General features: G+C 39.5%; 1 protein-coding gene across 3 annotated transcripts in view; it reads left to right on the top strand.

Moving 5' to 3' along the window:
- LOC136446501 (acid-sensing ion channel 2-like) overlaps nucleotides 1-13915 on the top strand; it is a 28170-nt gene that overhangs the window by 12584 nt on the left and 1671 nt on the right. For 2 of the 3 annotated variants that reach the window (XM_066444890.1, XM_066444889.1), the window contains exons 3-9: nucleotides 1653-1845; nucleotides 2801-2913; nucleotides 4885-5075; nucleotides 5734-5881; nucleotides 6608-6661; nucleotides 7061-7214; nucleotides 13029-13120. In XM_066444890.1, the coding sequence (XP_066300987.1) occupies nucleotides 1653-1845; nucleotides 2801-2913; nucleotides 4885-5075; nucleotides 5734-5881; nucleotides 6608-6661; nucleotides 7061-7214; nucleotides 13029-13120 (945 nt within the window). Of the gene's footprint in view, nucleotides 1-1652; nucleotides 1846-2800; nucleotides 2914-4884; nucleotides 5076-5733; nucleotides 5882-6607; nucleotides 6662-7060; nucleotides 7215-8666; nucleotides 8759-9216; nucleotides 11332-13028; nucleotides 13121-13915 lie in introns of those variants that run through there. The other variant, XM_066444891.1, reaches the window with a different exon arrangement.

The raw sequence follows: 13915 nt of genomic DNA, 5'->3' as shown, positions 1-13915 counted from the left end.
CAGCCATGCCTTCATCCTTTCCAATCTCTACCAGGAAGTCCAATTACTTTGCGTACCAATCACTGAGATCATGGTATGGAGTTCCTGAAATTAGGTGGTGAACAGTTGATTCGTCATCATACATTTCCTCAGGCAATAAATACTGCACTGTTGTAGGTAACTGGAATGAATAGGGTGAATGTGCTTCTTACCAGACGCGGCATCAGCAAAGGATGCAAAGACATGCATATTTCGACATCTATGCATTGCCATCTACTAAGAATCAGGTCCAATATAGCCGAAGACACTGTTTTGTTGGCTGCCTTGTTTGCAATTGCATTCCATATTTTGGCACTTATTTGAATTCTTTTTCCTCGGCATTTCTGCCTTTCTTTTTCACCTTCATTTAGGGTTCAAGGAACCGAAATTCGTTGTCATTTGACGAATGCTTCTCTGTCTGCTCTGTCGGGTGGTATCCCATCATGCGCGAATTTACCGATCAGCTGTCTTCAGAACAGATGGCAGCGGTTTTCATCAATGACTTTTGAGACCATAGAACTCGCCCCAGATGAGAGCAATTACGTACGACATTACCGTCACCACTTTCCAGAGCATGGTTTCATTTTCAGAACTGATATAGCTGTACGCAGTTATTGACCGAAACAGAATTATTTGTCGATTGTATTTTATGCAACCACTAGCCATTCGTCCATCTTCAAAGCATGGTCGAATATTGTGTGTTGGCGGTCGATATAGAGATTTACGCCCTCTGCCTAATAAGGAATTACATAGTCCCAAGACTAGGTCAAAGTTCAACATCCCAGCGCTCAATAAAGAGAGTAAAATTCAGACGTTTTTGCAACGTTCTGCTGTTCACATGCTGTGCCTTTTATTTCGGGAATTCTTAAAACTAACTGTTGCCACGACGTCTAGACAAATGGTACCCATTTGCAAACGAATGGATCTTAGCCTCAATATTTTTGCCACAACCACCTCACCCTCCAAACTCCTAATTGGGGTCATTGGGATCATGAACTTTGACCTAGACCACAATGCATCTCAACTGTGCATGCGCACTCGGAACTGTGAAATGACATATTGCTATGAAGGTCCCTTAATTTTCAGAGCAAAAATCTAAATTGTAGATACCCAGCATGAGGTAAATAGGCCTTTAGTTTTGTGTCGCTTAAAGTAAATGGTTAAAGGAGTGTACATATGCATTGAATATTCTTTGCCATGAAAAATTAAGTCAATAAGTGCCTTAGAAATGTCCCAGAATTTACTGCAACAGAAATGATACGAAACGAGATGGCAAATGTAATGCAAGACAATTCAATATACGCCCTAATCAATTGTAAATTTGCTGTTACTAGATCTTGATTAGAATGGACATTCTCATTAGTTGAGAGACGCTGTCTCCCCGGATAACGCTCTGTCTATGTGCTCTGGCCAATTTAGAATGTAAAACCAATAGATAATCTTGTTCGGTGTCCAGTATATTGGCGTTGCATAGTCAAACCGAGAGTCCCGATGAGTCGAAATGTTTGTGTTGGATTTAATTTTTTCATGATGTTATGTTCCAATCAAATGAGCTTTCATGCTAACACACCTATCGAATACTACATTGATCTATCTAACGTAATGATAATTCTATTAATTTTTTGCTGTTGCAGGGATAGTGGATCAGAACAAATTCCAGCTAAAGAACGAACATTTGTATCCGAAGGACTGGGTGGACTTCGTTAAAATGCATGACTTGAAGACGATATCAAAGACTTCCCGATTTCCAGAATTAAACAAATTTGTCAAGCGCGTTGGACATCAAATCAAAGACATGATCATCAACTGTGAATGGAGGGGAGAGACGTAAGTGTTTAATTCTTGATTTGAAGGTTGATGTAGACGGTTTTCTCTTGACGTCATTGCTGTGTCCTTCGCAATATTGGTGTCTCTTTTGCATATCAATAAATCGTTCAAAGATCTTCTGACTAGCTCAAATATCCAAAGTTAAAGGTCTACAACTCAACGAGGAGAATGCCAAATACCACAACAATGTTGAATAACAGATAAAACACAAAAATGATGTGTAAGTTTGCACAGTGGTCTATTTAGATACAAATATGGACACCAGTATGGCTATCAGCATCGTCTGCTTCATTGGGTGAGACGCTCCGTTGATCAAATACATCAGGTATTGAAGGATATATTATCATGCTTGGCGTAATGTAAGACATTTACAGAGGAAAGGTGAAGGAGTAAAGAGGTTATCTGAGTTTTAAAGCAATCTAATCTTAATTGTGTCACAGATAGACACGGTCAGGCTGGATTGAACAAATTAAGGACCTTTAACCAGTGACATTTGATCCTCTGTCCTTACCAGTGTATGCTATTACTATCCCGTGTATATTTAGCCGACATCCTTGTCGATAACCAGTGTGTGACTGCAAATATGATTTTGAATCCAATATGAATTGCAATTGCCAATAGGAAAAAAGGTTAAATTTTCAACTCCAGTCTTTGTTAAGTAATGATCAATCCACTATTTCTGTGACGTCACGTTATGCAGATAGAAAACGTGAGTCCGTAATCAGTGGATCATAAGTTGCAGAACTTGAGTCTATGGTGACAAATGACCCTACCCCTACCCCACCAGCACCGAATCTGGGGCAATTTTTGTGTGTGTTGGCAATTGCAGCTCAACTTTGATTCAGAATTACTTCTACCAACACAGATTGACTTGTAAGTGCAAATATGATTATGCTATTTGAAAATGTCTCAAACAAACGAAGTTTGATTATGCTCAGTCAAACTTTTCTCCTAGATGCTCGGAAAAAAACTTCACGCACATATTCACCCATCTCGGCAACTGTTTCACATTTAACGCGGCACCTGTCACCGGGGGAACCGTGCTCTCCTCAAGCAAGCCCGGAGAGGGTGAAGTATCTTTTATAAATATCTGTGTTTTTTCGGTGTATGTTTGATTCCCTGACAGGCCGGGCATGCAGCTACGGTAAGGAAGAACTACAACGTACTGAGTACTATGGGGGACGATACATGTGACGTCATCGGTGTACCAGTCGCCATGTGGGGGTCCCTATTTGCATTTCACTGAATCGTTATTCAATCCTTTCCTGACATTTAAATATATATTATAAAATCTGAAATAAAGTCCACGAAGTGTTCAAAGCTCAAAAAAATTAAAAAGAATGACACAAGCTCTCTTCAATACTGGACGATGAAACACATACCTGAGCTTTGAAATGCAAATAAGGACCCCGACATGGCGGGTTGTTTTCGTTATTATGACACCAGATCCATTTAAGTAGTGCACTGAGTTGGGCCACCCTGGCTAAATAAAACAGAAACAAACAAACAAACAAGTGACAACGTTTGGATCAAAATGCAAATTAGATAGGGTAACATGACTGAATGCTCCCTAAGGATTTTAAAAACATATTGCAACTTTGTGTGCAAACCAACGGCAAGTTTTGGTAAATGTGTGTTGTACTTAAGTCATGAGTACTGTAAACCATAAGGTGCATCTATGTTATGTGCATAAAGACGCCCATCGTTTGCTTTATTCATAATTTCATTTCGTGTACCACAAATTGATAACAAAACGAGCAAATATATTTGAAATGCTCTCTCAATAAAAATTCATGAAGTCATAATAACACGGAATCACGGATTAAGGTCTTTCAATTTTTGTCATAAAATGTCATATACCATAAATTTTCATTTGTTTTACGTACATGATTACCTGATTGTTTACTAAGAATCCCTATCAGTGGAACACCGAGTCATTGTCTGGAGTCTTCTTCTAATAAATGTTAACTACGATAAAACATAAACACCATAAATATTACAATTAATCATAACTAAGAATAATGCGCCATGCATATTGCACTATATCACAGTATCATGTTTTAACTATGTGTAGATCACACATAACATTACATTAATAAAACATAACTGATGGGATTGCATGCAGCATTACTTTAATAAAACTTAACGATGAGATGAAATTGTGATCAGGGATAAGGTGACAATGATGTCAACAAAGCAAAGCAAAACACTTATTATTTTCATGTTACGATTTTCTACCAAGAAAGAAATCAAACTCACATATTAATCCTAAAAAGATGCAGCCTACATAATCACATAATGTTGAATTGTGCGCATTTGGTAACAGAGGAACTACTAGCAACGCGCAGTTCAAGATGGTTGAAGTGTTTTCTACCTGTTAAAGCTAAACTGTGCATGAAAGGAAGATTGTGGCATACAGTGAATGTTGTGTAACATGATACATAAGATTTCAAAATTTCAAAAAGTAAGTGTGACTTTAAAGCTTTAAAAAGTGTCTATGACACCATACTGCAAAATTATCTGATTCAACATATTCCACAATTAAAGCACTACTCCGGAATACATCCTTCTAATGCTATTGAACATCGTAGCACCAAGAATATGTCTTCCGACTCGAGATTTCTATCGCAAGCTGTTCAAAGTATGGTAATTGTCTGTGTGAGACGTCACAGTGAACATAGCGACCGGTTCAGAAACTAGCACTGTAGTTCACAAAAAACGGATTTTTGAGCAGTGCTTACTCATCGCAGTTGTAACCAATACAAAATATTACAATATTTTCTTTTTAAGCATTTCATAAGTACGTTTTTCTCGAGCTGCTGTGTGAGTTTCTGAACCGGTTGCTATAATCTTGGGTTGCCAATTGAATGATAGTAATATCTTTGTTGAATATAATCAGAAATTATTTTTGTCACAAGCACTTAAGATATAGTATGTACAATTTGACTTTCGATCAGAAACCTTTTGGTAAATCCAAGGCATTGCAAATAAAATTTAAATAACTCTTAGCAACTGTGCAACATTGAAAATTGTTTGCAGGAAATGGTCTGAAAGTAACCATCAACATCGAGAATGACGAGTACATGGCCACCGATGACGTCGGCGGTGACGCAATGGATGCCGGGATAAAGGTCATGGTTCATCCCCAACACGAACCGCCATTTGTAAAAGAGTTGGGCTTTGCGGTTTCACCAGGGTTTCACACATTTGTTGCTATCAGGCAAGAAGTGGTGAGTTAAATAGACTGATAATAATCATGTTGAAAGTACCCAATACATTATCATCGGGAAACACATCACTAGATCTACATGTATTATAATTCAAAGCACTTTAAAATGTGGTGGTAAAAGTCCACACGGGTATAGGTATAGCCAAACATCGTTACAAAGCCACAGTTGTAGTAGAGGTCAAAGTTCAAGTGTGTGTGTGTGTGTGTGTGTGTGTGTGTGTGTGTGTGTGTGTGTGTGTGTGTGGCCAAGGTGTCTTGAAAATCATATAACACGACTGTACATGCTTAATTGGAAGTATGAGATGGCATATTTTCATTTGCCCCAATAAATGTACATGTATCTATCCCTTTCTCAGTTCTGTTGCATGTAAGTAATATGAGGGACAATAAAACTGTATTCCTTTGCATGTAATCTGTGGAATAGGATTTTAAGAAAAAATGATACATTGGTGCTGTATACATCTTTTGCATTGGAATTTTTCTCAATACTAAAACAAAACAAAACAATAAAACATATATTTCTTTCCCCCTATAAGTTTTAGGGGACAAGTAGTACTGATACATATCATGACGATGACATTAATGGTATATTGTATGTTTTCTTCAACATTCTTACCATTTGCGGCGATGTCTTCTTTACCAAATATTATTTGCCACAGATCACGACACTTCCCGCACCATACGGTGACTGTCAAGAAAGAGGGAGCCAAACGTATTTTCCACACTACTCATTATCGGCCTGTCGGATAGAGTGTGAAACTAATTACGTGATATCTGAGTGTGGGTGCAGATTAGTAGAAATGCCAGGTATGTAAGGTATGTAAAACCGTTATGGTTAACCTTGAAAAAAAGATGGATGTTTGTTTATCACAAGGATGACTTGATCGATCCAGGATTGAGTTTACATGTCTTGTAGGTTGGTTTCATGCATTTCTACATTTGGCCACAACAAAGTAATGACAGAATGTTCTTATTTTGATGCCAACAGTTGACGAAATGCGCTATAAATTTATATTTGTAGTACTTATCATAGTTTTTCCATTTATCAATACATTAAATATGAAAATTCATTTATTTTGATCATTGACCAACACTGGCGGTGTCAATTGGGTCTCTGTTATTATTGATTTTCTAGGAAATCCGAATATTCTGAAATTGAATTGATGTGGCCGTGAAACAACATCCATCGTTGCTCACTTAAACAAGATACTTGCAATGTAATTTGAACAAGCTGAGAAAGCATACACCGTACAACACACAAAGTTACAGGTATAAACTTAGATATGTTAGACAACAGAAAGGTCATCTAACCCCACCTTACTGTATTTGTAATAGAGACCTTGCCGAAAGGCGTTTATCAAACAACTCTATTAATGCCTTTATCGCTTCTAGAAGTATAATGTTATTACACTACAGATAGAGCCTCTACCTGCCAGTTTTCTGAGATCTACTTCCTTTGTATTTTATCTGTCTGTAAGCCTTGTGCTAGATTACTTCCATTTAATCATATTTTGACATTTTTCCTCCTTACAGGAAATGTACCAGTGTGTACTCCGAAAATGTACGAATGTGCATACGGAAAGCTATGTAAGTATATGAGAATATGTATGTAAAACTAATGTGTAGTAACTCTGTCGACCTTTACAAATAATGTCTTAAAGGTTACCACATGAAGGGTATGGCTTAACAGATATACCACCTTTTTAAAGCCATCATACCAAATGTTTTAAATGATTTCAAAGCCAGTTTGCAAAGGCATAAAGTGACCGTAGAAGATGCGTCACCTGTGTTATCCCTGATATTGTTTACTTTTCTGTCGTCAATCATCTTTTTAGGACAGCACATAATCATGACAGTGGATCACACTTCCCCCTTAAACAAGTGCATATTGCCTCAAGCACATCACGTTTAGGGTGTCAGATTTACGGACATCGATATCATAGTGTAACTCGTGATGACAAGGTCAATGTCATTTTTCACATGTAGTGAAAGTCACAGAGGGCGATTTGTGCGCCTGTCGGTCACCATGCCACAACGTCCAGTACAACGTCAAGTTGTCGACACTCAAGCTTCGGCCGAAAAGCGTGGCGGAAGTACAAAGAATGGAAACTGACTTCGAGATGTCAGACAAGGAAATTCAGTAAGTACACGTTCTGTCATCCGTACAGTTAGACAGTTTTGCAACTCCGAATGCCGTGATATTCATTGTGATCTGCTATAATGAGAGGACAGTGTCTTCTTCCAAGATTTTCCCGAAGAGTCACCTGTCCACCTCCCAATGACAGGGCCTGAGCATGTCACAGGAACACTGTAAGTAATTCGCATGTTGTGTCATTCCATGAAGTCATCACTTTGCTTTGCTTGGTTTTCTGTATGTGCTCCAAGCATATCCATCGCTTTTTGTGTTGTCCATGTACTGTAACAGTTGTTCCTGACAAACTCCCAGCACAAATTCTGCATGTTTTCCAGCATCTGTCGCCACCCGTTCAACAATTACCCCAAACGTATCCGAAAATAATCAATAGCTTCATTTTGCTCTCAATAATCCAAACGTTTTAGACCGTAGTGATAGTAGAGGATACCAGTAGTTGCACCAATAATGCGAGTCATTACCCGAAGGTAGCAAGGACAGCTAGGTGATCATGCCTTGTGCAATCAAACTAACAAGTTTAATTAGATTTTACCTGGGAACTAAAAAGAACGGGCTGGGATTCTGTTGGTGACTTTTTTGTCGTGCATCTCGTGGCGTACTCGTGACGTGGTCGTGCCGTGGTCGTGATCATTTTCAGAGAGGCAATGTCTTGAACGTCTTGGAACTTCACGTACATCACTACTGTACTGACGGCAATGGTAAGTTTCTTCACCTGTTGTGTCATCTTGTACAATTCACTAACATCCCATTGCATCTTTCTGTTCGTCCTTAAGCTTTGAAATAGAAATTGTGAAAGCTGCAGAAGGCATTTAACTTTGAGACACCGTATGCATGCGTTACTATATCTTTTTAGTGAATTACTACCACACAATGAAGATACTGCTATAATGTTCAGATATCTTTGAGCTAACATCAACATGTGCCCCGAGGATAAACCATCTCAAGTTTCTGAGTGCGCATGCGCAGCGTAATGCATTGTGGTCTATGTCAAAGTTCGAGATTAATTCCCTAGTAAACAATTTCTACCAGTTTTTCATTGCAATACGGCAGAATAAGGATTAAACAATTATGAAAACCACTAAAGACAAGAGTAGCCCTCTGTTAGGCTGACGAAAGTTAAATATGACAAGACAAGGTTATGAAACTTTGACCTACACCACAATCGTGACGCACCTGCGCACTCGGAATGGTGATATGACTTATACACTGTCAGGTATCACGAGGCATGTCACGTTTCCGTAAAATCAAGGCACGGATAAATGAGGTTTGCTCAAACCAGTACCGGCTAGATGCATTTCCAAATACTAATATGCTGCATATTGCAACGACTCACATCCCCCAGCTTACAGGATTTTGCTGTCAATCTTGTATAGCTATAGACAGTGTAAGCGCGATTCTGTCAAATGTAGGCCTTTGATATCTTTGTTCTATTTTCTACAGTGACAACATTGCGGTTCTAAACGTATACTATGAGGCTTTAAACTACGAGTCGATCGTACAGATCCCAGCCATCGAGACAGAGGGGTTACTGGGTAAGTACGTGTAGTAATAGCTAGCTGTAATAGTTATCAGCAAGAGACAATGACTTGGAATATTTAGAAAATTAGCAACTTTAACAGTGTACTTATTCTCGGTCATGTGGAGCTAAGTTAACTGAAAACAAATGTTCAATGCAAAAAAATATATAATTCCAAATGTTCCAACATCATAGTATTTAACAAAGTGAAGTATCAAAATATTACTAAGACGTATGTAACATATCATGCGTTGAATATAAGAAATTGTCCATTAGCTTATCAAAGTACCGGATTGAACAGGATTGTATTATATGTAACACATAAAAAAGCACATTTCTTTCACTAACTGAATGTAGAATTATCTGTTACACATAAAAGAGCACATTTCTTTCACTGGCTACATTTTAGAATGGGATAAACATCAATATGTACTTTACAAATCACATCATCTAGTTCTGTTATTGCCTTTCTAGGTGACCTTGGCGGGCAGATGGGACTTTTTCTAGGCGCGAGTTTCCTTACACTGGTGGAGGTATTCGAATATCTTATGGACGAGCTCTATGGGAGGGTGCTCAAGAGATGTTGCCGGTGCAAGGCTACCGCATCTGCCCACTCCGGATCACCCTCGGCGGATGTTTTGAGTGTGAACATCAACGGCAGTGCCACACAGCTCCCACAGACCAGCCGCGCATGACTAGACACGTCCTGTCTGGTATCCACGCTTTGCGCATGCGCAGAGAAGGAGCTCGGCTGTCTGTGTAGGGACTCAGGTTGTCTCTGTGGGTCAAAGGTCGCGACGGCTGATTCGGAACTGCGATAAACTCGTCAACATCCTTCCGCGCTCTGCTGGACAACAGCAACCATCAGATGAGGTTGCTGCAACCATCAGATGAGGTTGCTGCTACGAGGCAGGTTCCTGATGAAGATTGCCATGTATATCATCAACCGGCAATCCGAACTTCCTAACTTGTCAGTCTTCCCAGGGAAACCAAGTTGAACTTTCATATATGTTTCAAACAGAACCATTAGTTATGATGATAGGACGTTATGATGTATGTCAATAGCTCAGTAGGTGTTGAAGCCCTCCAGTGGATGTCACTTTCGTCATTGCTAGAAAAGATGGTGGACAATTGAATCTTCTTGCAAACCCTCCCAAAATTGTTGCGCTCCTCTGTGTATCATCTGTTCGAGTAACCAAGAAGATTGGACCTTGTCGTGCGTATGGGCTTTTGTATCCAATGGAAAGTAGGATGTTCTGCTGAAGGATTTACTTACAATTTAGATACCTGACTACTGTAGAGAGTCATGATCATAGATACTCGTAACTCTGTCTATAATGTTGGTTCTGTCCTATGTTTGTGTGCGACCTGGGCTTCGCATTCTCTTCAAATCTACGGCAAAACATACGACAAGAGTATTTCCTTCAACTGTCTGTAACTGTGATCGCCTTGGTCGGAGAGCGGCCACAAGTACAGACCGTTGGAACAAAATATAGTCTGATCTGTAATAACATGGTAATGAACTGACAGCATTTCATATTGTCCACCTACACTGAAGTAAAGAAAACAGAAGCACAATATATATAGAGCCCCACAGGGGTGTGTACAAATGTTCAAGTCTGCTGCTAGGGCTACTCAGTATACAGGCGTTTCTCTAGATTCAGCAAAAAAGTATTGATATAGTAAGTGAAAACTTGTAGGATTGAGAGATATATGGAATACGTAACTCAGAGGGATCACGTAGAAATATCGTATCAACTAGTTATGTCAAAAAGGTTTGTCCTTTTCATCAACAGTTTATCAGCAACTTTAAGGATTTCCTGTAAATATTTACAAACATATCAGTGACGTTAGTGTTTATATTGAATTCGTTTGTAATGTAATGTATTGCGTATACAGTTAGCCTTCTGTGTTGTTATAGTATGATCAGCCAAATTGTTATCCCGTTCTGGCTCATCTCGCAAAATGTGGGCTTCTCGTGAGATTCTATGCTGAAACGTGGCTGGCTATGCAGTATCATTCTCTCATGCCAGTCCCACCACTTGCATATATCAGGCAACGGCCCTGGCGTACTGGTCTACGTGCGTTCCGCCCGTCTCGCCACGTCCGCGCTGGCCAGCCGTCATCAACCAATCACGTCGCCACGTACGGTCAAGGGGCAACATGATTGGCTGGCAATTTTCCCTCCGAAAACAGGGGGGCTGATTGGCTGACGGCTGGCAAGTGCTTACGCAATGTGAAGGGCGGATTACATGCGGGCCGGTACGCCAGGGTCGTTGCTTGAGATATATACAAGCGGCGGTCTTGGCACGAGAGGATGTGCAGTTTTCGTTATCTTGTTAATATAAAGCAGACGCAACATACATAAAAGTCATAGAAGAGATAGTAAGTTGTATTTGTCAAGGAACATCTGATATACATAGATTTCTCTGCGAAGGTTTCACATTTTGAATAAGTTAGTAAACGGTTATATCTTACAAATACATATTGCTGGTCTATCATTATACTTTGCTGAAGAGGACTACAATCATAATTGCGTAAGGTTGCTGCTATATTGCTTATGTTGATAACCAAGAAGTTTAATTGACATTTCTGAGGGTACAGAGTTTTTCTTATCATTCTCTTTCCATTCTAGAACTTTTCCAACGATTTCGTTTAGTTCTTTTTAGGCACATCTTATATGTGCTCAAGCGAATACCATCAGGCCACATTTCATTCCTGCTAGAAATATCTACACACCAAAGAATGGCAAAGTAAATTTTTCTTTACCGTTCCGTATGACAGATGACAATAGATGGTTGGAATCATTTATATTCATATTTCCAAGCATAATGTCAACACAGTTCATGCCACGTCATTGCAGCAGTTATTATCCAGATAATACATTATTTTCGTAGTAACTTCTATCATGTTTTATGCCCATATATCGTAGTTTCTACCATAACCACCATTTCTATGAGCTGGTATCCCTTCTGTTCAGTATATGTTATGTTTATTTTTCTTATTACCAAATATCTTACAATTCGAATTATGCGCATTCAGTCGTCCTTCCAATCATATACGAAGAAATGCTGATTCAGTCGTGTTAAGCCCCAAACTGGCGTTCGCATTCTATAAACATTTTGGCCGCCGATTGTCATTTGAAAAATACAATTACTATCATGATAATTTCCATACCTTTGAATAAGACCATTCAAACTCTTCGTTGACACAATGAAGACAGTTTTGAGGAGCCTACAGTGGTTGAAAAATGTTTGCCTGTAACGTATACATACATATATGAACGTGCGTTGTCTGTTAAACAGCCACGACTTGATTTGCCGTTCTTCATCATTGTTGCGAATGGACGATGCAAATTGCCCTTTGGGTCGCCCGTTCACCCTGACAATTACTACGGAAAGACTTCCATTTCACGGAGCCACAGTCTGAGCTATTTGCTCGGTCGTTCATGATAAGGAACGCCAGAATGGCATGTCCAATTAAGAAAACGGCCTCTACGTACGGCTTTGCAATGTTTTGCCGACAATTGCCCGCGCGCACCAAGCTTGAGGGCAAGACTTAGTGTCTACGGGCATGGTTCCTTTATAAATTCGTAGTCCTCTGCAATGCAGCGGGTCTAGCGTTAAAGACTGTCCATTAAACTAAGTAGGTTTTGCAGTTTCTTGTTGACAACTTAAGCTTAGTGATAGAAGCCAAGATAGTCACAAATAGTCCATATAATAAAACCCATACACTGGTCGTGACGTAACGATTACGTAACATAGCGCTTACGTAACGTCTTGCTTATTACGATGTATGAGACGTCGTTGAATCCGTTAAGACGTTTTGAAAAGACCTCAAAGTGTCAGAAGTATTGACACGACAATAAGACTGCACATGCATGTTAACAGCATCCCCTTAATACATGCAGTTCCTCTCTTCACATGTATTGTCATCCTTTTCATCTCAAAGATATACAGAAAAGTGGCTGATATTGTAGGTATAAATACTCATTGACCTATTCCTCCCTTTGATATATTTTGCAGCTACACTAGAGATGCATGAGGACATCCCCAGTCCCCAACCAACACCTTACAATTTATATTTGGCAGCTCGTATGTCTAACCTCAAGCACACCCACTGGTTAATGGCATGGTCTAATTCTGAATACACCAAACAATTCATTCTAAAACAATTCATTTTTCATATACCTGCCATACGCCTGTAGTATGTTTTGTGTAATTTGGCTCTTATATATGTCTGTGTGTGAACAATTAATCAAACCAAGACCTTTCTTTTCTTCGCAGTGACAACATTTTGGTGCTAAACGTATTCTACGAATCCCTGAACTACGAACTGATTCAGCAGATGCCGGCAATCGAAACGGAGGGACTTCTAGGTACATTTGTTTTCTGCAAAGCCACTGTGACGTAGTTGACAAGCATAGGCCGGATTTGTTGATTACCATAAAGCCGTTAGATTTCAAAAATCGACAGAGGGTCGCGCGTACTTTATTCTGAAAATGGACCCTGTTATATATCACTACCAACTGAATTTGGGGTTAAAGGGATGTTTTCGGGGTCCTCACCCAAAATGGGGGCAAAAAGGAGGGAGAAGTCACTCTTTTAACCCACTTTCCCCTCCTATGGTCCAGGTAAAATGGGGTAAGGACCCCAAAAACATTCATTCTAGGCATTTAACCCAAAATCCAGTTGGTATATAAGTGCCGCGCTGACCTAGCGAACAGCGGCCGATCCCTAAAAACTGTACGCGATGGTCGAGAGAATGCCAGGCGCATCACTGCTGAAATAAAATTTAGAGCTAGCAGACTCGTCGGCCGATCGATTTTTCTGCTGTGTGACAAGGGCATTATTTATATACGGATTGACATTCTCTACATAGGAGAGAATGTGTAGAAGAATCGATAACTGTAATCTTCAACACAAAGAAAAAGACACTCAAATGTTTGACTGCACATCATCTGTCGTCAAGAAATGAATCTACCGCTTGTATCCAGCCCTGACGGAGGATGCCACAAACTACCTGCTTCATTTGGTTCACAGATCATGGATTCACGTCTGTAATCTGCAAAGACGTCATAGAACCTTTTGATTCATTTCGATGTTTTTCAGTAAAAAAATTAAGAAAGTCAAATTCTTTGTGTTGGCAACCTTCTCCTTGCTTAAGCTTAGTA

Source organism: Branchiostoma lanceolatum, chromosome 12, assembly GCF_035083965.1.
Source record: "Branchiostoma lanceolatum isolate klBraLanc5 chromosome 12, klBraLanc5.hap2, whole genome shotgun sequence".
NCBI lineage: Eukaryota > Metazoa > Chordata > Leptocardii > Amphioxiformes > Branchiostomatidae > Branchiostoma > Branchiostoma lanceolatum.
The sequence above is the reverse complement of the archived record's forward strand: the minus strand, read 5'-3'. Positions and strand labels throughout refer to the sequence as shown.